The sequence below is a fragment of the Eucyclogobius newberryi genome, unplaced genomic scaffold (assembly GCF_026437365.1).
Source record: "Eucyclogobius newberryi isolate DKJ021-1_F unplaced genomic scaffold, fEucNew1.0.hap1 SCAF_10, whole genome shotgun sequence".
Taxonomy (NCBI): Eukaryota; Metazoa; Chordata; class Actinopteri; order Gobiiformes; family Gobiidae; genus Eucyclogobius; species Eucyclogobius newberryi.
In genome coordinates, this window is record NW_027315724.1 from 15,961,221 (window position 1) to 15,984,726 (window position 23,506).

A 23,506-nucleotide genomic window follows, 5' to 3' on the forward strand; every position below is an offset into this window, starting at 1 on the left:
GGAAAAGTTGACTTGACGTTAATTTGGAATTGTGACAGCGCACCAGTGTTTAAGAGTTCAAAATGTAGCATTTGGCCTATTTTGAATCAAGTTATTGAACTTTTGAATAATGGAAAAATTAGTTTTTATCAACGGCTAGGTTATCTTGAAACTTAAGTGTGAACATCAAAATCCAGGATACTGTCAATGTTTGAGTTGAGGAGCTAGCAAAATCTGACACGCCTTTGTGTAAAGATTCACAGATAAATGTAGAGAGATTACTATGGCACATATGGCACATTCATGGAAGTGAATGTGCCATAGGTGCCATTTGCCCTGATATGATATTGAAGAAATGTGCGTTTTTTGAAACTGTTGATAAACTGTACACATTGCCAAATCCAGATGAACGGGACTAATAACTGTCATGTGTGACATGTGTGATCCTGTGTTAACAAATACTGTAACCAGTCATTAATTAATAGAGGAACCACATAAATCGAGGTGAATATCTTATGCCAATAAACATCAGGAGAAATTATTTTCTGTCTGGTTCATCTACACAGTGTGCATGACAAATGAGGCTCACAGCATAGTCCTAAGTGGCTTAAACTGAATTGCCGATCACAACAAATATAAGATTGAATGAAAATGTATAAATACTTTTTACCACAGCTATAACTGTAGACTCAAGTACATAATATACATAATATAACATATATAGTATATAATTAGTATACTTATATGAGTATAGTTAAAATGAACGTGTTAAGTATAAGTCTAAATAGTATTTAGAAAGTAAACTATAAAATTATTAGTTCAAAATAACTAAATAAATACACTTAGATATAATACTTTTTGGTAAGCTTAGTTAGAAAATAAACCTCCTTTGGATCAACCTGTAATTATTAAATCTGTCCAAGTCTATGCAATATTAAACACTTGTGTTAACATATGAATACTCATTGGGGCATAAATATAAATACTAATTAAGACTTTTATGTTAATACCATGTTATTGTTGCAGTACGTGACATCCCTGATATCTGTAGGTTTTGTCTTTGTAATTTACATTACATTATTTATTTACACCTGAATTCTTTCTTTCTTTTATTTAGGCTATGTTGTATTATTCTGTTTGACCTTCTCTGAAATATATATAAGTGGAACCATAAAGACCAGTATTAAGGGACACATGGTATAAAAAATAAATCCCTTCAAAATAAGAGGTCTGTAGTACTAATTTACTTGAGTAACTTTTTCAAGACATTGTACTTCTTGGAGTAACGTTTTAACACTATAACTAATCCTACTTGAGTAATATTTCAATTGACGTACTCTTACTCCAGTAAACGTGTTGATTCCTCTTCCCACCGTGATTAAAACCTACAGTGACAAAAGCTTTATGTTGACAGTATGAAAGGATTTGAACGTTTGAACTTCTTGCACCGCTCCTTCAGATATGATTTCGTTTTTCAAATGTTTTGTGCATTATTTAAAGTTTTGTTCTTCCAATTACATACATTTCTAATTACAAATCGAATGTTACGTCCAGACAGTTTCTCTTACTTGAGTCATTTCTTGGACCACTACTTTGTACTTCTATTTGAGATGGCCTAATATTATTACTATTATTATTATTATTATTATTATTATCATTATTATTATTATTATTATTATTATTATTATTATTATTAACATTATATTATTATTATTATTATCATTCTTATTATTATAATATTTTTTAGTAACTTTACTCTACCCAAAACATAGACCGTAGCCTTCATCAACGCTATAGTTATTCATTGTCGTGGCGCCCTCTAGCGACACAACAGAGCTCTACAGTTGCCGGTGCACTCTCGCGGCGTTAAGTCACGTTGCGCTTTGAAGAGATGCTGCTGCAGCCTTTCGACTCTTCTGACTGGTTCGTGGTTGGTTTGTGGGGTGAGATCTGGGCTGAGGGGGCCGGATGAGCGCACAGGCGACCGGAGCGTGGTCTGGATAGAAGAGGGTCCGACCACCACAGACACAGACCCCGGCCCGGCAGACTTTTCCTGCAGGGGGACGGACTAGGACCTCCTTCTCTTATCTGTTCACCACTCAGTCTTTTCAGTGAAGCGGTGCTCAGCTGCTCCGTGTTTGGGTTGGAGACATCATGGTCGTGTCGGTGCGGAGCTGGGCGGCCAACGAAGGGGCAAAGCACTTCATCTTGGTGAGAAAAGTTTTCAACTACTACAAAAAGCAACAACAACAGCAGCAGGAGCAGCAGCAGCAGGGACACATTATTTAGGAGATTTGCAGTTTCTCACAGGGAAAATGAAATCACTTCTGTTTTGTCCAGTTGCTGTGGCTGGGGACGAATGCCTGGTTATTTGTGAGGACCTTTCTTCTCTATTCCACTGGACCACAATATTACTACCTACACAAGATGCTTGGGGTAAGACCTTTTCCTAAAGTCCAAATGACATGTACTAGATGTAAACATGTCTGTTGATGTTGAAGATGCATGGATAATATCTGAGGAGTTTAGACAAATCAACACAGACCAGTCAAACCCTCTGACAAAAATCTTTATTGAGGCATATACATCTGAACTTTCAAGGGGAATAATATATAAACTATATAAATGTATTGATAATTCACAGTAATTCATTCAGTGATAATCTGGCAGCCGTTCTACTAAATACATAAAAAATAAGCGGGAAAGAGAAGGTCATTTTGTTCAGACAGATGAAGAATGGGAACATGTTTAAATGTATAAATCACATGTTTGTTATATCACCATGTCCAAGTGGCCACCATTACCATGTGTGTTTGGGAAAGTTCTCCTCTTCAGAATGATTGGACTGAGAGTAACAAAGCACTTACAAACCATTTTTAATATTGACATTCAACTTTACTTCAGAACTTTGTATTTGGGTCTCAAAACTCCTGCAACGAGCACAATGAATGGATGGATACCTTTGGCGCATACTTCTGGCTGCAGGGGGAAAAAGCTGTCACAAAGAAATGAATGACTCAAACTGAACCGAATGACAGAGTAATAAACATAAGAAAAATTGAAAAAATATAACATTAATTTCACAAACTTTGGACTAGACAAAGACATTCATGTTGGACAGTATTTGACAAAGCTTTTTTGAACGTCTCTTGTTTTCCTTTAGTCCCTTTACTATCTCTCTCTGTGTCGTGTTTTGCATTCCGTGTTCTTTTTCGTTCAGTGTATATACTTTTGAAAACAAACAGAAAAGATATAAGACAGAAAATGCGTCGATAATAAGTGGAAAAAGCTCTTCTTCTTAAACACTATAGATAAGACTAGCCATGGCAAGAAAGTCAAGCTAGATAAAACCACTCTTAAAAAAAAGAATAATCATACATAATAATAATTGGTTCCTGAAACAGAAAGGCATTTATAAAGACATTACTAAACACTGTCTTTGGAAATAGACTGTGTGCGAAGGCAACCGGGCCGTAAAGTGTCGGTACTTGATATTATTAGATGCTAGAACTGAAGCATGTGTTGGGTGTTCATGATGTGTGCAGACAGAGCCGGGGGCAGAGGGGCATGTGTGGGCACGCTGCTGCCACATTTGATGCCTCGCCAAAGGGAGCAAGTTCATTAGTCTTCACCCGTGTTCGTTTGTGCACACGATAAGATAATGTAGGTTCAGGGGAATGTTGGAAAAAAAAATGTGGCGGAAATCGGATCTCATGTTTGTGGTTTGGATGCATTTCGTTCCCAGAGAGCCACAGAGCGATGTTTATAAAGTTATTATCAATGTGTGTGCTGTAGTGATACTTGGTACAAAAAAGAAAAAGAAAAAAAGATGAAGACATTTTCTACATTAGCCTTTTTGTGTTTGAATCTGACTGTACACATGAACTTTCTGCCTCATTAGCCCTCCACAGCATCAGCTAACAATTAGATGTGTTTTACAGTCGTGGGAATAATCTGAGGAGACGGCACCTGCAGCGCACACAAGAAAGTGTTTTTTTGTGTTTTACCGTATTTTCCGGACTATAAGACGCAACAGCCAAAAAATGCATAATAGAGAAGAAAAAGACATACATAAGTCGCACTGGAGTATGAAATGCGGTCGCAACTGTGAAAATAACAAATAATATCACATATAAGTCGCTCCGGAGTGTAAGTATATAAGAATAAATATAAGTATAAGTCGCACCCCGGCCAAAACTATGAAAAAAGTGCGACTTATAGTCCAGAAAATACAGTATGTGAGGGGGAATTGTACCAAACGCCTGTGCTTAGTATTTCATTATAAGAAACAACAAAAAAAACATCTAAATAGTTTGTGTTTGCTTCATGCACCAGTGATTTTTATGATGCCTACATTTTGTCTTTCTCTCAGCTGGGGCTCTGTATCAGCCGTGCCTCTGCTTCAGTGCTCAACCTGAACTGCAGCCTGGTCCTGCTGCCCATGTGCCGGTCGCTCCTCACGTTTGTCCGAGGAACGCAGAAGGTAGACAAGTTATATAGGACAATACTAGCAGTAATTTAGATCAATGAACTGATGAAACATGAGATTGGGTCCACGAGAACGAGACAAGATGAGAATTTGACATAGTTTATCATTCACTTTGCGATTTTGACCTTTTTAATTAAATGTTGCGACATCGTAGAACTGCTTTTTGGAACAACCACTTCTCATTAGACGTATCTGACAGACGCTCAGCTGTTTTGTATTGTCCAAGCCAGATGTGTGCACGATCTTTTATCTTGCAAACTCATTCAACGCAAGATCTTGTCCCATAGATATCTATTAAATCAAACAAATAGAAAGCCGGGCACACCCTTCCCCGCGAGTCATACAGCTGATCACAATTTAAACTTTCCATTATTTCTCTTTGTGATTATATATGAGTAATTGTTGGCACACTTTTTCAGATGTCCAGCAGAAAGACACGCAGACTGTTGGACAAGAGTAAGACCTTTCATGTTGCGTGTGGAGTTGCCATCTGCATCTTCTCGGGTAAGCAGTGTCCCTCCTCTGCTCTGCCCATAAAGCCCCTGCATCATGTGTTGGTGTTGATAGTGGAGGAGTGGTCTGGGGCTGGCTCAGCATTCCTGCACTACCAGCTGTGAGATCTTTCCGGAGGTTGCTGTGTGTTTATTTGGAGTCGTGTTGTGCCTTTGTGCTCTCGTGAGTCTCGTCATGACATCATGAGAACAGCTGTATTCCTGCACGATATCTGTCTGTACAGGATATTCCATAGTACAGTACATTAAACTGCTGAATGCCATATGTGTCACAGACATCAGCTTGTAGACACTGATATGCTCACAAGGGCTGAGGACTATAAATGTCATTTTAAAAAAAGCACCCTAGAGTATTAGTATTAGTTTGTTTAAAGTGAAGGTACAGAACACTTTATTGTCTCCATAGGGAAATTGGTACTGCATTTGATCCATCCTTCAATACCACTGGGGCAGCCTGTCGGGAGCTGTGGGCGACCGCAGAGCAGCGCCCGGAGACCCATCTCCAGATCTTGAGATGAACTTGGCCAAGACCTTAGCTGGAGGATGTAGTATTGTATTGTGTCTGGAAGAAACCCCCCAGACACAGACAAGAACATGCAAACTCCACTCAAACTAGCAATCAATCAGTCAATTTGTACAACACTTTACAAAAACGGATCCAAAGTGCCTTAAAAGATGTGAACAAATATGTCTTTCACACAGAAGTCAAACCTGGAATCATGAGCATGTTTCGCTCCATGTTACCTTACTTTGGTAGCTTTTATAAAACCTTTCATTTAAACTTAAACCAACGACAAATTCCGTCTCCTGAAATTGTATTGGTTTGTGTCCTTCCATTTGTGTCTCTAAAGGCAAAGGAATGGAGGAATGGTATGGAATAGAGGGAAAGCCAGCGACAGTGCACGAGGAGTGTGGCTTTATCTGAGAAAAGGGCCCCAGTGTCTCTTTATTATGGCGATGATTCTATCACAGCTGCATGTCTGACCCATGATGTCATGATGTGGGAGTTTCACACTGTGAGTCAGGGAGATATTTTGCTGACTTTTTATTTCTTGGACAAAGTGTCTCAGTCTGTAGATAATTACTTAATTTGCATAAATAATTACACTCATTGTGTATTGTATGTTCTTTTCTTTTATAGTTGTGCATGTTTCTGCCCATCTTGTGAATGTTGTCAACTTCAGTGTGAGCTATTCAGAAGAATACCCTGCTCTCAATTTTGCCCGCTACAAAGGAGAGGTGAGGAAATGTGTGCACATTTCTACTGTAGTAGTATAGACTATATAATAATGTGTTGCATCAACATATTCTCATAATTGTTGTGCTTCATTTAGTGCCAAGGTAATCAGACTACTATTCTATACTGTTATCTTTTGACAACTTATATTCTGTTTTATCTTTTCAGGATCCAAAGATGATTGTTTTAACTACAAGTAGGTTCCCTTTTAAATTGTGAATATACATGAAAATGTGTATAATTCAATGTATGTGCTTCTGTTCAGTCCCAGGTGTCACTGGGATATTGTTGGTTCTCATCCTATTTTTGATGCTGACCTCATCATTCCACTGCATAAGGTAAATGTTAATCCTGGTATATGAACCCTATTGTGTGGTGCAGACAATCCAGACCTGTCTCAGCAAATGCCGTTCACCTTTGTCTTCGAACATCATGACTCACCTGTTGTGAGATGGAAACAAGCAGAGCCAGAGATCTGTCAGGGAGCAAATCCTGCCTAAGTGTTCCCCTCTCAGCTCTGTCATTACCCAGGTCACCGCGGGTCACCTGTTGTGCACATGTCTTATTTTGAACTCTGGAGTGTGTTTCTGTTTCTCTTTCCTTTCTTGAAAAGCACTTTTTCACAAGACTCAAGGCTGTAAACCCACTTGGATTGTAGTCAAATGCATTATACATTTTGAATACGTTTTTAATTTTTTTAATCTAATGTCATGAAAATCTTTAGGCTTGGAGAGGACATTTGGATTAGCTCATTTTCAAAAGAGTTGCTGATCTTTTTAAACTATTATGTGAATGATTTGTGTTTTTATGAGGGGCTGTTGAGTGTAGTGACCCTTTCATGCTGACCTCTGATGTTCTGCTTGCTTTACTTTGAGCTAGGAGCCTGAGAGTCTGCCACTGAACCAACTTTAGGTCCTAAAATACTTCTATTGGTGTCGCTGTGTGTTGTCACGCAGTGTTTAACACATATTCTATTTAATGTCACTTTGGTACAGAACCTAAGCATTCACTTTGATCTTTATTTGATTTATGTTTGTGTTACAGGGCTTCCAATTATGAGATCTTCTGGTACATACACAACCTTTTTATAGTTTTCTACATAATCCTGATGATGCACATTGTTGGGTACGTGTCTGATGTACAAATGCATATACAACGAAAGCATGTGTGGCTGTCTTAAGCACGAAAAACACTTCAATAAATGTCCTACAGTGGAATATTCCAGGCAAAGCAATAACATCTCCATAGAGACAAGCAGAAAAGTTACATAGTGCACCTTTAAACATAAATTGCATGTCATATATAGTACTGTGCATCGATTTATATTCAACCAGGCTCACATTTTATCTTGAACAAAAAAACGAGGCCCAAACTATAAGTATCTTTACCTCTTTCTTTTTCATCCAGTGGAGCCTTGAAGTACCAGACCAACATGGAGACACATCCCCCCGGTTGCCTCAGCTCAAACCAGAGCGGCCCGGCGCAGCAGAGAGACGAGGCGGAGCAGCCTGGGGATGGAGAGCCGCTGTGCAGGGAGGAGCCACGTTTCCACCATCACTATCCCCAGGTAACCATGCGCAGTACTTTTGAGACTGGGATTTGGGGGCGAAGATGCAATAGTTTTGACTTTGCAGTTCAGGAGTAAATACTGTGTGTGTTCACTTACAACATGGGAGTCGTCATGCGGGAGTTGGCTCACTTTATTATTAGAGGGGTAGTGTTGTTCGGGAGGGGCTGGCATCCTCTTCTAACATGAGGCCCTTTGTTGGTGCGCGTGTTTCCTCCTCTGTGTGTGATTATGTGTTTGCGCGTGGTCGTCAGGCAACAAACTGGTCCCATAAAATCCCCTTAAACCTACTTGTGTACTGATGGCAATTCAAGTTTTTTTGTTTTTGCTACTTTTTGTTGAAAAGAATACAAATAATGGCTTCATGACTAAACAATACGATATACGTGATTAACTGAAGGTGTTGTTTTCTGTGTTAGACTTGGCTTTGGGTGTCGGCCCCCCTGTGTCTGTACTGCGCCGAGCGTGTCTACCGCTATATCCGGAGTAGTGACCCTGTGACCATAGTGACCGCCCTGAGACTCCCTTGTAACGTCATGGAACTGCGCATGGTCAAGAAAAACTTCAAAGCCCGCCCAGGACAGGTGAGACCTACTTGGCTGTGAATCTGAATTGGAAAATATAGTCCAAAAAGAGCTGGATTTGAGGTTATTTGATCTGATATTATGTTTCTCCTGGTCTCTACATCCTGGTCTCTATAATCCTCTCTCTCTTTTGTCTATCTTCGCAGTATATTCTACTTAACTGTCCAGGTGTCTCTTCATTTGAGAACCATCCCTTCACGCTGACAACGGTAAGAGGATTATGCAACTCACCTTTTCCGTACCATTTCTTACCCGTGACCTAAATGCAAAAGCGCGCACACATACATTACACACGTACGACTAATACCCATATTATTTTACTCATAAACCTTCCCTCTGGCAACGTTGAGAATGTTTCTTATGTTCAACATCCTGTCGTCTCTGGTTTGCATTTGAGTGACAAATGGGTTCTCAATATATATTTACTTTGTTTTGTACTCCTTAAGAGCGGAAAAAAGGACTCAGAAGGTCTAAACATAACAGAGCAAGACATAATAAAAGGTGTGCACAAAGACTCACTTGATTTCACGTGCGCACATGCCTTTGCTGGTGTGTTATAAAGGTTTGAGCTATCACACTGTCAGGAAGCAGACAGACCCCTGAGGCTCGTAATGAGACCTGCCGACTGGAGGGCTAGTCAGTGTGTGAGGTGTGCACATTGTTGGAGAAAATGAAGACCATGCCAATGTTTAAGATGTCTTAGTTTGATGGCTCACGTGTCTTTGCTTTTTGGAATGTAAATCTTTGCGTTTTCAATTGGTTCTTGCAACGGAGCCAGTTTTGTGCCAACTGACAGCTTTTTATGTACTTATTGCAGAGTCGGTTAATACTGATGAATGTATGTTCACCTAAAAACCTAATCAATATTTATCCATCATTATTACCATGCGGTTGGTTCTGTTGCTAGAAGACTATGAATAGTACAATATGGTACACTTGGATAAACACAAATGCTTTCATTGTCAGTAAGTAAGTAAGTAAATGTTATTTGTATAGCACCTTTCACAGACAGGAGTCACAAAGTGCTTCACAAAAACACAGAATAAAACAATAAAAACACAAAAAATGTACAGTGAGCAATACATATACAACAATATACAGTCAAATCAGTCCCTAAAGCAAAAGCAATTAGAAGGCCTGACTAAATAAAAATGTTTTAAGCTGACCCTTAAAAGCAACAACAGATTGATTCGCATTCTATGTAAAACTCATTGCCAAAGGCCGATTTTGAGTTTAATTTGGATTCTTATAACTTTTCACAGTGCCCCTCGCAGAACAAGCAAAGTTTTGGCATCCATCTGAGGGTTGTTGGTGACTGGACTGGTGGGTTCACACACATGCTAATACATGGACTGTATGACACTACTACAAGAACAAGACAAAACTTGGAACAATCTCTTCCCTATCAAGTCCACAAGATGTCCTGTCTGTCGTATGTCGAGACAAATTGGCAGCAGTTTTGTCACGATTGCAATAAATATGTTTCTACTGTTCGTAAAGCCACTGCTGGGCAGGGAACCATAAATAAATAATAAATACAGTAAAGAATATATAAACTATATTACACAGGTCATTGTACAGGAAATTGACTTTTGGGGGCCACAGACAGAATCTTTCAGTAGCTACAGTATGTGTTTTCAGCTGTTTTCAGAAAACAGGAAGCGTCTTTATTTGTTTTGGCCCTAATTTGCCGGATATTGCCTGAATGTTTTTACAACATACTGTATAGTCTACTGTACATGAATTACATTTTCCATCATGGTAAAAATGTACATATAATCGTAAACTTGATGTTAAAGTAGATCAGTTTATATCTTTTCTTCTCCCTCAGACCGGTTCACACAGCTTCTACTCCCCCCACCAAAGCTGGGCCTCGAAATCCTTCCCATGGTGCAACAGAGGAGATATCCCAAGTGCGTACTTGCATGTGTGTGTGTGTGTGTGTGTGACGCTGCTGACATAATATCTAACGAAGGCTCAAAATCACAGGGGTCAGAGGTTTTGCCCTCCTGACCTCTGACCCCTCTTCTTCCTGCTTTGTGTATGAAAAAGTCATTGATGCAAAGTGTCATTGGGGGCTCAGGGAAAGGGTGAATTAAAACTAACAACCCTATAAACCTCTGTAAACTTAGTGTATGCCCTTTGTAACTGAGATGTCATTAGTTTATGCTTTTTAGTGCCATTACAAGCATCTTTTTTGAGGCGCTCGAAGCATATGGTAATAACAAACACACTACAGCAAAACATTAAGTTTACAGTGTTCTTTCTCCTTTCTATAGCATGGTGACTATTCATGGGTTTAAAGTTATGGCAATGGTCTTCATCACCATGGCAATTAAGCAATTCACATGAAAATACAACATCATCTTTTGAATCACGATAGAATAATTTGCCTGAAAAACATGAAAGAACATGAGCTTTTACTGGTATTACTTACAATAATGGCTCAGAAACAGTGAAAACTACCATACCAGCTTAATTTACTTCAATTATGTCATGCAGATGTCAGTTTAGACCTATTTTGTTTTCAAGTAAAAACCTGAAAGTGCTTTGTTTGAGCTCCTACAAAGCCTGGAGTGCATGTAGTATTGCATTTTGTTGCATTCTTGCCCAGATGACTATTTTATTAGCCCTTTTGTTGCCACATTGAGTCATCAGTGATTAATGTAATTACATGTTGAAACTATAATTAGTGTGTTTATGTGTATTTTAGGATTTACGTGGATGGGCCGTTTGGCAGTCCTTCAGAAGATGTTTTCAACTACGACGTCAGCCTTTGTGTGGCGGGGGGGATAGGAGTCACACCATTTGCCTCTGTGCTTCATGCTTTGCTGTAGGTTCAATAATGTCACCGGGTCTGAATGAACCCGAGAAACATAAAATGAACCGTTTTATCACTTCTGTCAGTGACGGGTGGGCTGGCTTCAAATTGCAGAGACTGTACTTCGTGTGGGTCTGCAGAGAGCTCCAGTCCTTCTACTGGTTTGCTGACCTGCTGTGTGCCCTGCATAAAAAGGTCAGAAGTATTTTAATGATGTGTTTGTTTATAATAATGGTCGGAAGTAGAGCGCAATGGCATGCTTTACTCGTTAGCTTGTAACAAAATGAATATTTTTTTTTCCTTTTCTTGAAATTCTTCAAGGTTCATGTTATACTTTTATTGTATATTCCAAATTATTTATACATTTCAAATAATACATTTCATGATACTCACTTTGTTCTCATGTTTAGCTTTGGATGGAAAACAGACCTGACTATTTCAACCTAAAGCTGTATGTCAGTCAGGCTGACAAGTTGCAGGTGAGTCATTCAAACTACCTACTTTTGCCACTAGAGGGCAGTAGACAGCTGTGCAGAACGCGCTATTGGGATAGAGTCAGTGGAGTTTCAAGATGTTCAGTAGTCCAAAGACTAGCCTAGATGAAACTTTTGGCAGCGGTCTAAGAAAAGAATGATGTGTTTGCATTAAATTCACTGGGTGGTGGCGGCCATGTAACTGCATTGTAACTTCTCCCTGCAGTAGGCATATAAATATCTCCGCCTGTCACTTTGAGGAAACTAGGTTTTGATTTCTCTGCGAGGAAATTATTTGCTCAGGCTGTGGGAAGGACAGGGCTGTGTTTACAATTTACAAGCTATTTCAAGGCCATGTGTCAACAATACATTTACCTTATCTTAAGTGAATTAAAGTCAGACACCCCTGATCTATGTGGTGGATAACATACTGTAAATGTATAAACACGTAGATTTGAAATTTACAACTACAGATTAAGAGCACTGCCAGGAAACTTCCCAGGAAATGAATGCATGTGTGTATGAGTGGACCTGTTTCTAACATTGTAGACGTAGAGGGTGAGCGCAAATCAATTGTAGATATTTGTATGTGTGTAATTTGTATTTATTTCCCTTCTTCCCATATCTTCTAGAGCATATCAGAGGAGAAGTATCAGGTGCTCACTTCAAGGCTGCAGGTTGGGCGCCCCAGGTGGAAGCTGCTGTTGGAAGACATTGGACGGGCCAATGCAGGGTGAGTAGTGCTATACAGTAAAAATATATATGGCAAAAGAACACCCCTTTTTAACATTAAAGGCCCTAATTTTGAACCATGGGTGAAGAACAGTTTTCAGTTACAAACTAAAGCCCGGAGCACACTATAGGATATGTTGTCCGATTTACTTTAGGCCCTGATGCTTCTGAGGAGGCGTGGCCCGAGTTTGGATCCTCATGAGTGATTTTTAAGCTGCTGCGTGCGATCTTTGTGGTGTCAGCACGACTTCTGTGTTATGATAACCATGAAACATCACTGCTGCAACAGCCGAGCAGAGCGTCAGGAGCAAACGGAGTGACACAGAAATACAAACACGGGAAATAGCAAAAACGACAATTATTACTCACCTCTATAAAGCTATAAAGTTAAACTGCTGTGTTCTCATCCATGTCTGTGGACACCCAGTCCACAATATATCACTATTAATCCATTTTTAGCTGGGTGTATTCATAAAAAAGTGCTGGTTTGATCTGTGTTTTACGAAATGATAGTAGTACAGCTTCGGCTTGAACATTTTATTGTCTCAAAGCTTTGTTTGCTCACAACTTTTGGCTCTGTAAACAAAAAAATGGTAAATGATCGCATTTATATAGCCCTTTTCTACCTTCAAGGCACTCAAAGAGTCTTTGCACTCAGAGGATCATGAGATTCTCAAACGATTCTCATGTGAATCTTTTAAGACTCAGAATTAATTTAGTCCTTTAGTAGTTCTCATCCAACAATGTGTCTGATTGGACAAAAGAAAATTGTATCACTGGCAAGTTCTCATTCCGTCTGATTTATTTAGCTAAATGCTGCTTTTATAACACACTGCATGATGTAAAGCTGTTTTCCTGTGCTAAATTAATACATTTCAGGCACAGGCTCTTTAAAGTTCATGAACATAGACAACTCAAATCTCATTTATTTCTCAAAAAATTGAACTTCTCTCCAAATTCCAAAGTGCCTAGCAGGGCATTCCGATTTCCAGACATTTTAATGAGTATTTGCTTTCAGTTTGATTTTAGCTCTACAGGAAGCACCTGCATGGTGTTAGTCTCATTGAGTGCGTTTACATGTGCACAAATAACCCGGTTATAAGCAGTAACGGCACAGACATGGCAAAGAGCTAAACATGTTATCAACTTTGCTAACTTATGGCTTTTTGGCACACGTTTTTAGGTGGCAGGGGCAAGATAGTTCCAAAGAAGAGCATGAACCTATAGAGCGCAGTCACAACTTCAGGAAAATAAATTTTTAACAGTGGAAAAATACGTCTTGAGTTTTGCAGCGTCGGTCTGAGTGCAATACTGACACAGAAGTCATTTTGCTGTTAAAAGATGGCTGTATTGTACAGTAGACAACATTGATGAAATGATACAAATAAAAAAAGCCCTTGTAAAAGTTTGAGTCCTTTTGAGAAATGAGCCGCTCCTGCCAAATGTGTTTGTTGAGTTTGCACATGCTCAGTACAGCAGCAGTGTGAGAAATCAGGATGTCAAAGTACTCTGGATACCATCGGAATATCCCAGTGAGTTTCTCATACCAGGATACTGTCATAACAGCTTATTGAAATCAGAATATGTGTTTACTTTTACACAAAACCAGGATATTTAAAAACCCCGATCATAACCGGGTTATTCGTGCACATGTTAACGCGCCCATTTTAGAGAGGGCTGACCCATTTGACCAAAAATCATAATTGCATAAAGAAAATAAAAAAAATGCATTTTTATTTTAAAAGCCTTTAAATCTTTTTTTTATTTTTACCAATTTTTTTTCTCAATTTGCCTGAAATATCTATTCTAATTTACTTTTTTATTTGAACTATTTGTAGTGAAATTGTAATTTGATGGCTCTTTGACATTTATTTTCTCACCTATTAAGACCAAGAGTTTGAGATATCTGTGTATTTATTGTCAGAGCGAAGGTCATTGTCCAAACTCCTGCTCTCCTCTCTGTGCGCGGTCACCTGTCCACAGTGGGAACCGTACAACTTTTAATTTGGCCACTACACAGTGCCAGTCTGATCTGCAGTGGTGATCGTGGATCACCACTGCAGATCACGATGGCGCCGGCTCACACCGCTGGGGTCACATTTCCCACTACCGCACATGAGAGGTCATAGAGATACACAAACAGGCCTATATCGGCAAAGCAGGAACAGTTTGCTGTGTCAGTTTAACTAATTAGACTTGACGAGAAAGGGAGGAGCAGAAGAGAGCAGTGGGTCCCACTAACACGCACATGGAATAAGGGGCAAAAGAAAGTGATATAATAGGGATGGGCGATACCACAATTTTTGGTATCGATACAATACCAGGTACTTTGAGAGTCATTTATTCATCAATACCGATACTTGATACTTGTCCAACCTTATGTTTGAAGGCATTTCAATAAATATATGTATCAAAAAGAGTTTAAAATAGGCTCTATCAAACTGAACACCTGACACAGATGGATCAGTCCAATCTGCTGCTGCTGGAGCGTGAATGAAAAGAACAAATGAACCTTACATGTCCAAAATGAATGCCTTGTTTTATAATTAACATATGCAGATTAGTATCAATATTTGCTCAGCAGTATCAATACCCAAACTTTACTGAGACAGTATTAATATATCGATACTCTTACTTTATAAAGGCTGATATTTTCACCACATAAACTCAATCTAACATGCACCTGAACCATGCAGAGAAAAGTGGAGCACAAACATGTGGAGGACTCTGGAGGAGCTGCAGACTGCAGACAGTGGCTGCACCGCACAGGCGGAGCCAGCGGCTCCATTCACCTCCAAATGCAGGACGCACATGTGGTTTCTGAATGTGCCTCTGCAATTATACATTTTGTAATATCGCAATGCAATTGCAAATGCAGTGAATCGTTCAGCCCTGCTGCAGATGCTTACGAGCTGATGTCCAATCACAGCGTTACTTACTGTGTTTCAGGAGGAGTGTGGGGGTGTTCTGTTGTGGACCTAAAAGCATCTCCAGGACCCTTCACAGACTGTGTAACTCCAACCCACACACTGGAACCATATTTGAATTCAACAAGGAATCCTTCAGCTGACAGAGAGCAACAGGTTTTTCTCACATGATTGTTTTTTTTTTTGGTACCAACTTTGATACTTGAACATCTTACAAAACATGTAAACAAAATCTTTAGCTTGCATTAAATGAATTACAGTATGTGTCTTTATCAATGTTTCTATGACACAGACAGTGACTCTGAGACCACAAACTGTTTTATAATGACCATAATTTATCTTTTGGCTGTTGTGTGTCTAAAACAACAGTGGCATTAATTGTAAAATGTTTTTACACTGCTTCTGAACCAATTTTCAGATCTATGTGAAATAATATGAATAAATTATTTTAATTTATTACATGTTGATGTTTTCCTTCAAAAAAATATGTCTTTTATTTATGATTATTATTAGGATTATAGGTACAGTTATTTAATTCAAACATTTTCACTATCATGCCCCTTAGAAAATAGACAACATTTGCATGTTTAACTTTATTTTCCTGGATACAAATATTGTGATATGGAACACAAGAGTCGTTTGACAATGGAAGTGCTTCCAGTGGTAGCTGGTAGTATCTTATACTTGCATGCATCAATAAATAAAATACAGAAGATTTCTTTCTGCTGTACTCCAAAATTTCTAACAACTGCATAGTCATTTTCATCATGTATATTGCATTGCTGTGCCAGCTTACAAGTAAGTTAAGCCTGTGTAGACTGGTTTGAAGCATCATGAGGTATCATCTTTGTAAAGTTGCGGTCACTGATCCAAGTCCAGTCCCAGTTAGAGGTGTGTCTGATATGAAGATGAACCTTCTTCCGAGCTGCTCTGCAGCAGTGGCTGTCTCTCTCCAAAACTGGAAGCTCTCTTCTTCCTCTTATCACGTTTCATCTTTCTTCTGGCAGCAATAAAGACTGAAACAATTAGCACAGCAAGGACTGCCCCAAAGAGCCCAGCTCCCAAAAGCCACTGCCAGATCTGCTGAGCCTGCTCCAGGTACGGTGTCAAAACCTCCTGTACAAACCTTTGGCCTGAAACAACAAGGCACTTTTTAATGTCACTCTTCAAAAAAGCAAGCTAATACTATGGTGACCACTGACCTGGATCCAGTAGATAGGCATATTCATAACCCAGATTCCTGTTGGATACAAAATACTCTCCATTTCTGTAAAGTGGCATAAATGGCACCATGTAGTAACCATCGTTGTGACCAATGGGTGCATTGGCCCGGGGGTAGATGGAGCGAGGAGGCTGGTGGGTCCTGAGCCAGCGCTCGTAGATACTAGAGGGGGAAAGGAATCAGCTGCTGGTAGTAATGCATTTAGATTGTGTTAACATTATGTCTGTGCACTACCTGTCAATAAAAGCATGGTGCAGGAGAAATATTGGGTCGTTGGCTGAGCCCTGGACTGATGACATGGTCCCATTCATGAACACATGAAGAGCATTGTGCATAGTGCTTTGACCACGCACTGCCAAACCTGATGATGGACTGGCAAAACCTGAGGGATAACATTTTAAAATAGTGAAAGAAAACTTGTTTTCATCTATAACTATGAACTCTTACCCTCTAGGACATTCCTGAAGCTCATGTTGGAGAACCTGTCCATGGCTCCTGTCTCATACTGGGGCAGGTTCACAACAAACTCCACATCAGCTGTTGTAGGAAGTCGTGACACGCGGTTGGTTTCATGATTGCCTGGGTTACGCAGCAGTGGACCCTCCTCTGTGGAGTTACACAGGGCTTCTCTACTGTTGTATTCTTCAGGCTGGGTGCAGATAACCTTCATAGACAAAATATATAAATGGGAATCTGGCAATACCAAGTTTTCTGGATTGAAATTGAAATAATAAAGAAATAATCATACTTTCCATGATGAGAAGACAGAAGCAGGACTGATAAGATTTGGATTGAGTGCATTGCGTGCACCCATCAGAGCATCTGTGCACACCTCACAGGTTTGGGCATTTCTCCAATCCCAATATGGAATGGTGAAATTAAAATCTCCTGTAAGCTTCCTTATTTCATTCTCCCAATGAAGTAGGAACACTCTGTGCCAGGGCAGAAATGCTGCAGATTCATGGGCAAAGTCGATGTCTCTCCAAACATTTCCTGGTCCTCCCAGAAAAGCATCTCTGGACACATAGTAATGCATCCAGACAAACAGGTCATAAGCACTTATGTCTGAAAACATTGGATTTTCTCCATTCTCACCCATCTCTGCTCTTGTCCCTGTGGAGATGACATAGTCACGGCTTAAGGTGTTTTTTGCCAGATTCAGATACGAAATAAACTTTTGTTGTTCTGCAGTTGAAAGTGTTAGGACGTTCCGACGAACTGACTCACGGTACTCAGCACAGTTGGCCCCCCAGTAACCAAACCTGCATTCCCCACAATTAAATCCTCCATAGTTTCCAGCACAACGGCACGTTCTGTTGAAGAAAGTTGTTGGCCAGCGCTCTCTATCATCAATTCCAGTGTGAGGATACTGGGGCCCATGTGGCTCATCAGATATTTCCACTTCTGTGCAGAAGCCTCTCCCAGACAAGGCTCCACAGGCTGAGCCATCCCCCTCCCACACGGGACAGCACTCTTTGGTTCGCAGCCCCTCAGAGGTGGCACAGGGACGAGGGAACTGGCAAAGACAACAGTCCAGAAGCACCAGCAGAAGTACCGGCAAACACAAACTTCTCATGATGATGTCAGAGCTCTTGAACTTGAAGATCTTCAAAATGATTCAGCCCAATATCTTGGTAAAGTGTGTACTTTACCATCAGCTGCCTGCTACATACAGTCTATAAGTATGTCTACAGGACCACCTAACCCTCTTCCAAACGTCCTTCCACTCCAGCTTTTTTTGCACCCAGCCAGCAAACTCCTGCTCCTTCCCTACTCATTAAGCTGTTTTAGGGGGCGGCCCTTGGGCCAAGTGTGTGATTTCATTGTGATCACTCACACACAGTTTGTGCTCTCCTCACACAATCACATGTTCAGGATAATATTTCAGATTTCTTTTTGTCTCAAGAGCAGCTGACACTGTACCCCCAGGCAGCAGTATAAGCTTTAAGCCCTCCACTCAAGGTCTAGTTTGGAAGAAATATCTGAATTAACAGTAAATTGTGTAAGTTCAAGAGTAAAGAAATTGTATGAAAATAATAATGAATATAAATATTTTGACATTTGATACTCTGAATAAATTGTGATAGATGCAGTAGCCTAAATATATGATATTCTTTTAGTTTTATGCTAAAGCCATTTCTACATTTCCCTAAGTTATCCTGTCCTGCTGTCTTCTTATAATGTGAATAAGAAGATAAATGATGATTTTGAGGGCTTTGTCTGAATCCAAATCTTAAAAAACACTGATCAAATGACACTAAGTGTTTTTTGTGCCCAAACAGGGTTATGGAAATCACAACTAAACATCTCAAAGACACTAAAGAATAATGTAATGTAATGGTAATAACTGGTTGAATGAGCTGTAGTGTTTGCCTCATGTGGTTAGGCCTGCACTGTGCGTGTGCCACACTCTGTTCAAGTCTTATATAATAGCATAGAGAGGCCTTTGAGAACATCTTACAGGCAACAGTAAAGTGATCACAATCACAGGTCAAAAAGAGACATTTTTGATCAGTCGAACTCTGAGCTGAAGGTCTTTACACAAGTCTGATATCACAAGCCGGTCACATGCTGCCTCAGCCAGGCACGGGATGCAGCTTATCCCGCTCCTGGAACGTACTGGAGCGAACTGGAATGACCATCACAGGACGCAGGCCTCAGGGCTACGCTGTAAACGCAAATACTAAGAATGTGGAAGTGTGTGAACACATTATTTGGATTTTGTGTGAGTTCTTTCAGTTTTGAGTAGATCTGAGTTGCCTTTTTACGTGATCCAAACCTGCACTTTCACCACTTTCACGCAACCCAATATTATCTTATGATCATTGACCTATTTGAACACTAGAGGGCGGTGTCAGTCACCTGGAACGTGACTGACACTATAACATTAGTTATACTAGTTATGCATTAGTATAACTTATTGTGACTGTGCTTTTTATTATGCGTTTATTTAATAGTTTTGAATATAATACCATCTGGGTAATACTAAATGCAAAACTTTTGGAACGTGACATCTTTGGTCAGAGTAAGTATGAGCATGGTGGCAAAGCAGTTAGAGGTCTTTCTTCCCAATAAAGAGATCATGATCATATTTTTTACACATTGATTACAACCACACAGTTATGCTATACTGCTATTCTTTCGGTCAATTGTTTTCTCTAGTTATCTATAAAATGATTGACCAAATTTTGTCGGCTCAGTCTGTGTAATAAGAACGTTAAACATATAGACCAAAATGACTAACTACCCACCAACCCAACTCTCTTTTTACGTTCTCTGTATTGTCTAGTCTGTTATTTTATGGTGGCACCTCTTTGCTTTGTGTGCCATCTGAGTTATGAGGCAGACACCGTGACAGCTCCTCACCCTGTGCTCAAAGCTTACAACAACCAGAGGCTGCTCTTCTTTATTCACCACCCTTTTGAAACAGCCCCACATCTCAGAGATGTGAAGTCGCCCATTCGCATTTCTGCTATTTCAGTTGTCAGATACTATTAATTATCATCAAAGATCCATACATAGTCAAATGTCACTTCTTTCTTATGCAGCTGTCAATTATAACCCATACAAAGCATTAAATGGCATATTTGAATGGATGCATTATGGGGTGTTTTCCTCTGTCCTACTTAGAGCCAGAATATGGCAGCCTGAGACAAGTCTTGAAATCAGCTATGTGTCAATGGCAACCATGGTTATTCACTGGTATTTTTAAATCCCATTGAATAATTGATTTCCCGACTGTGACATTGTTCTGCTGATTTGCAGAGGGGCACTATTAAAAGAGAATTTGAACTCAAGTGTGGGATGCAGTAAGTACAAAGAGTATGTTTATGTATGTCACATAATTATGCATATTTACTCCCATTCACAAATCACATTCTAACATAACAGTTTGCCCTTTCCCTCTGGACAGGGTGATATGTGCACAATAGTTGGTATGTTATTAGCTACTTGCACAATGTAATATATTTTTAATGTTTTCTCAGTTGGCCAATTTTCATTTTTTCACCAACTTTATTGCATTTCATATTCCCTTGCAGTTGCTGTAGTTGTAATTGTGCAGTGGTAGAAAGTGTACTACTGAAAACCTCTTCTCGGGTAAATTTAGATTTACTCAATTATGTGTCCTTGTAAATGCGCATAAATTATGCATGATAAATAACTAAATGTACATGCTACTTTTTTGTAAACAGTTTTTAGGTTTTAAAACTGCAGTGCTGTTATGTTTGTCCTCAGCAGGGGTGTCAGATTGGTACTCCTGGTATTTTCATATGTACCTGTAGCTAATTACAATTATGAGGCTATTTATACTCAAATACGTACAAGTACAATATGTTTTAAACAAGTACAATAATCCTCAAACATCTCATTTGTTTCTATCCAGCCCATGTCCAAACCATCACCAAATAAACAGACTGCCTAATGTCACACATATGGTTGTCAGTGTTCTGTCTCCGAAATAGTGATACAGTCGCGCTATCATCAGCTAAAGCCTTATCCAGTCTGCAAACTGCATCAGAAAAACGACAGCTTCAAATTGTGTGCCTTCTTGTGTATATCCCTGCCCTTTTAATGGTCTACTAATCCCAAATGCATTTGGCTGGCACATTAATCCAAGCTCTGGCATAGCCCAGTTTTAAACCCTCTCTTGCCTATAGTCTCCTCTCCCTCCATGCCCCGTGTCTACTTTGGGTCTACTCAGTGGAGCTTTCTGTCTCCAGATGGTATCCTAGGTGTGACCAGAAGAGTTGGGTGGAGGCTGGCCCGGTGTGACGCGCGCGGAGCCTCCTCATTGGTGCGTCGTGGCGCGGCGGCGCGAGACTGTGCACGGTTCATTTGTTGCCATAGTGAAAAAGTAGATTAAAAGCGGCGCAGAGCGTGATGCTGCGATGGATGTGAGGGATGCTGGGATGTGCACCTGTCCTACAATCGGCGGAATGCGACTATTCCTTTTCCCGTGTGGTTCAGTCAGCAGTTTAAGCTTCAGCTGTTTCAACCTGATCAGACTCTAGTCAAAACTAGGCCTGGATAATGACGACGGGTAGACAGTTGAGTGTTGGCTATGTGCCGTAGCCTATGCACTAAATCAAACAATTCATTGTATTCTCTAGCAACAAGGCCTAGTGTTAGGCTTTGTGTCGTCTATGTTTATTTGCAGGATGTTGCACTAAACTTTCCTGCAGCAGCCAGAGCAAGGAGCCTTCAGAACATTTGTATTGATTTCTTTCACGGTGCTCTTCAGGAGGACGCCATGTTGTAGCCCGTGGTTAATGGCTCTTTACTCCAGTGACCTGATTGATGATATTGATCTGGTCCATTGCATGATCACTGCCTTCAGAGGACGCGCACCATTACGCACGCTCAAGCCCGTCTCTCTCACATGTAGTTTTATCCATATATTTATCTAGATAGATGTATAGATATTGGCGTGTTTATGTATCACACTGTGCACGTGCTGCTTTGTGTCGTCATCAGTTTCCTCGATGGTTTATGCCTAGATGTTTGAGGTGCTGGAGTAGTGTAATTATTCATCAGTTTTAATCACTAATCCAACAAGGGCGTGGCCTGAGCATTAAATGACAACAACAAATCACAATTTGGACGTGTTTTAGATGTTAGGACCCTGGCTGCAGAGTGCGCGCCGGGATAGGATAGAAAGAAACGTTTTAACACTGAGTTTCTACAGTCTCATGTTTTTCCCCTCAAATTTAGTACTCACACCATAGTATGTGTCCTTGCTGCACATGATTCCATTAAGAAGAAGTTGTGCAGCTGTTAAAGGAGACACTAGGTAGATCATAATTTAATATTTTGTTCATTGACAACAGCAATATGCAGCAGATTGTCATTCACATGTTTTTATTTTTGAAAAGTGACTACTTGACATATTAGAACTCTACATGCATCACTCATGGTCTTAATTCTTCAACATCAACCAGTACAGTGATGTGGGCGGGGATAGGTGGTAGGTGAAGACAGTAATTTTCTGCGCACTCAAGCCTCAACTGCAGGACATTACAGGATCACTCACACATGCATGAATCAGTCAAAATACACATTGGAATAATTATTAATTTGCGTATTAAAGTTGCTTGTCCCCTTCAAACTAAAAGGCATTTTGTGGGGGGTAAATGTCGTTCAATGCGCCACCGACAAAGTGTTTGAACTGGGCTCAGGAGGAAGACGCGGAGAGGGAGCGGGCTGGAGGGAGGCAGGCTCAGGTGTGCGTGACTAGAACACGGAGGACGGAGCTCGAAGACGCAGCTCCCGTTCGCTCACACAGCGCCACAGAACGGGCACATCCATTCTTCCCCTCAAACGAGACTTAACTTGGACTTGTTTTGCAAATAAAAAAACCCGGGGTTGGAGGTTTGGAATGGAAAGGCGCATGTGGCCACGAGGTAAGAGCTACAGTTTGCCCTTAAACGCGTCCTTTATACGCTCACATCTCATATAGTTTGTTTGTTTGTTTGTTTGTTTTGGCAGATTTGTTTTGTCTTTTGTCTGGTTTTCCCTCGGTACAATCTTGCCTCTGTGTGGAGAGAGCGCACTGGCTGTAGTTGCGTTTTTAGAGGTTATCCCGTATCGACGTCCCCGCACCAGCAAAAAAAAAAAAATCGTTTCTAAAGCTGGCGTGAAGAAAAATGCAAATGTGATCCGTGCACGGCGTAGCTATGTTCATTTCAAACAAGGTCTCTGTGATGTTGAGTGGCGTTTGCGCGCGGTAAATTGGTTTCTCATCGTGTGAATCTCTGCAAACGCGAGGGACCGTTCTCCATCCAATGCAGAGACAGATGCAGTGCTGCGCCACGCATTGTCTCTGTGCTGCTGCTCAGAAGCTTTAATAAGAGAATTTCAATGGGCACTGGATGGAGAATGCGCACAGCAGTTCAAAGCAGCACGGAAAGAACTGACATTGTCCTGCTGGTGATGCTGCTGGATGAAGTGATGTAAGGTCACAGC

The 23,506-nt window shown here is 40.3% G+C and overlaps 2 protein-coding genes across 2 annotated transcripts; one reads left to right on the forward strand and one right to left on the reverse strand.

The window, feature by feature from the left end:
- The first annotated feature begins 1,878 nt into the window (after window positions 1-1,878).
- Window positions 1,879-15,777, forward strand: nox4 (NADPH oxidase 4). Its single transcript, XM_072457913.1, has 18 exons — window positions 1,879-2,190; window positions 2,320-2,415; window positions 4,352-4,462; window positions 4,888-4,972; window positions 6,122-6,219; window positions 6,386-6,413; window positions 6,483-6,555; window positions 7,262-7,342; window positions 7,625-7,784; window positions 8,204-8,368; window positions 8,515-8,577; window positions 9,631-9,691; window positions 10,200-10,281; window positions 11,082-11,201; window positions 11,276-11,384; window positions 11,600-11,668; window positions 12,295-12,395; window positions 15,344-15,777. Exons 1-18 carry the CDS (start codon window positions 2,134-2,136, stop codon window positions 15,462-15,464), a joined length of 1,680 nt encoding a protein of 559 aa, XP_072314014.1. The 5' UTR covers window positions 1,879-2,133; the 3' UTR covers window positions 15,465-15,777.
- A 216-nt stretch (window positions 15,778-15,993) lies between these two features.
- Window positions 15,994-18,189, reverse strand: tyr (tyrosinase). Its single transcript, XM_072461838.1, has 5 exons — window positions 17,292-18,189; window positions 16,991-17,207; window positions 16,778-16,925; window positions 16,524-16,705; window positions 15,994-16,454 (listed from the first exon to the last, which is right to left on the reverse strand). Exons 1-5 carry the CDS (start codon window positions 18,117-18,119, stop codon window positions 16,207-16,209), a joined length of 1,623 nt encoding a protein of 540 aa, XP_072317939.1. The 5' UTR covers window positions 18,120-18,189; the 3' UTR covers window positions 15,994-16,206.
- Window positions 18,190-23,506: the final 5,317 nt, after the last annotated feature.

Coding starts and splice junctions, on each gene's coding strand:
- nox4 (XM_072457913.1), top strand. CDS start 2,134: ATGGTCGTGTCGGTGCGGAGCTGGGCGGCCAACGAAGGGGCAAAGCAC. Junction 2,416..4,351: donor ACCTACACAAGATGCTTGGG/GTAAGACCTTTT, acceptor TCTTTCTCTCAG/CTGGGGCTCTGTATCAGCCG. Junction 6,414..6,482: donor GATGATTGTTTTAACTACAA/GTAGGTTCCCTT, acceptor GCTTCTGTTCAG/TCCCAGGTGTCACTGGGATA.
- tyr (XM_072461838.1), bottom strand. CDS start 18,119: ATGAGAAGTTTGTGTTTGCCGGTACTTCTGCTGGTGCTTCTGGACTGT. Junction 16,706..16,777: donor CACCATGCTTTTATTGACAG/GTAGTGCACAGA, acceptor TTCCCCCTCTAG/TATCTACGAGCGCTGGCTCA. Junction 16,455..16,523: donor TGCCTATCTACTGGATCCAG/GTCAGTGGTCAC, acceptor TTGTTGTTTCAG/GCCAAAGGTTTGTACAGGAG.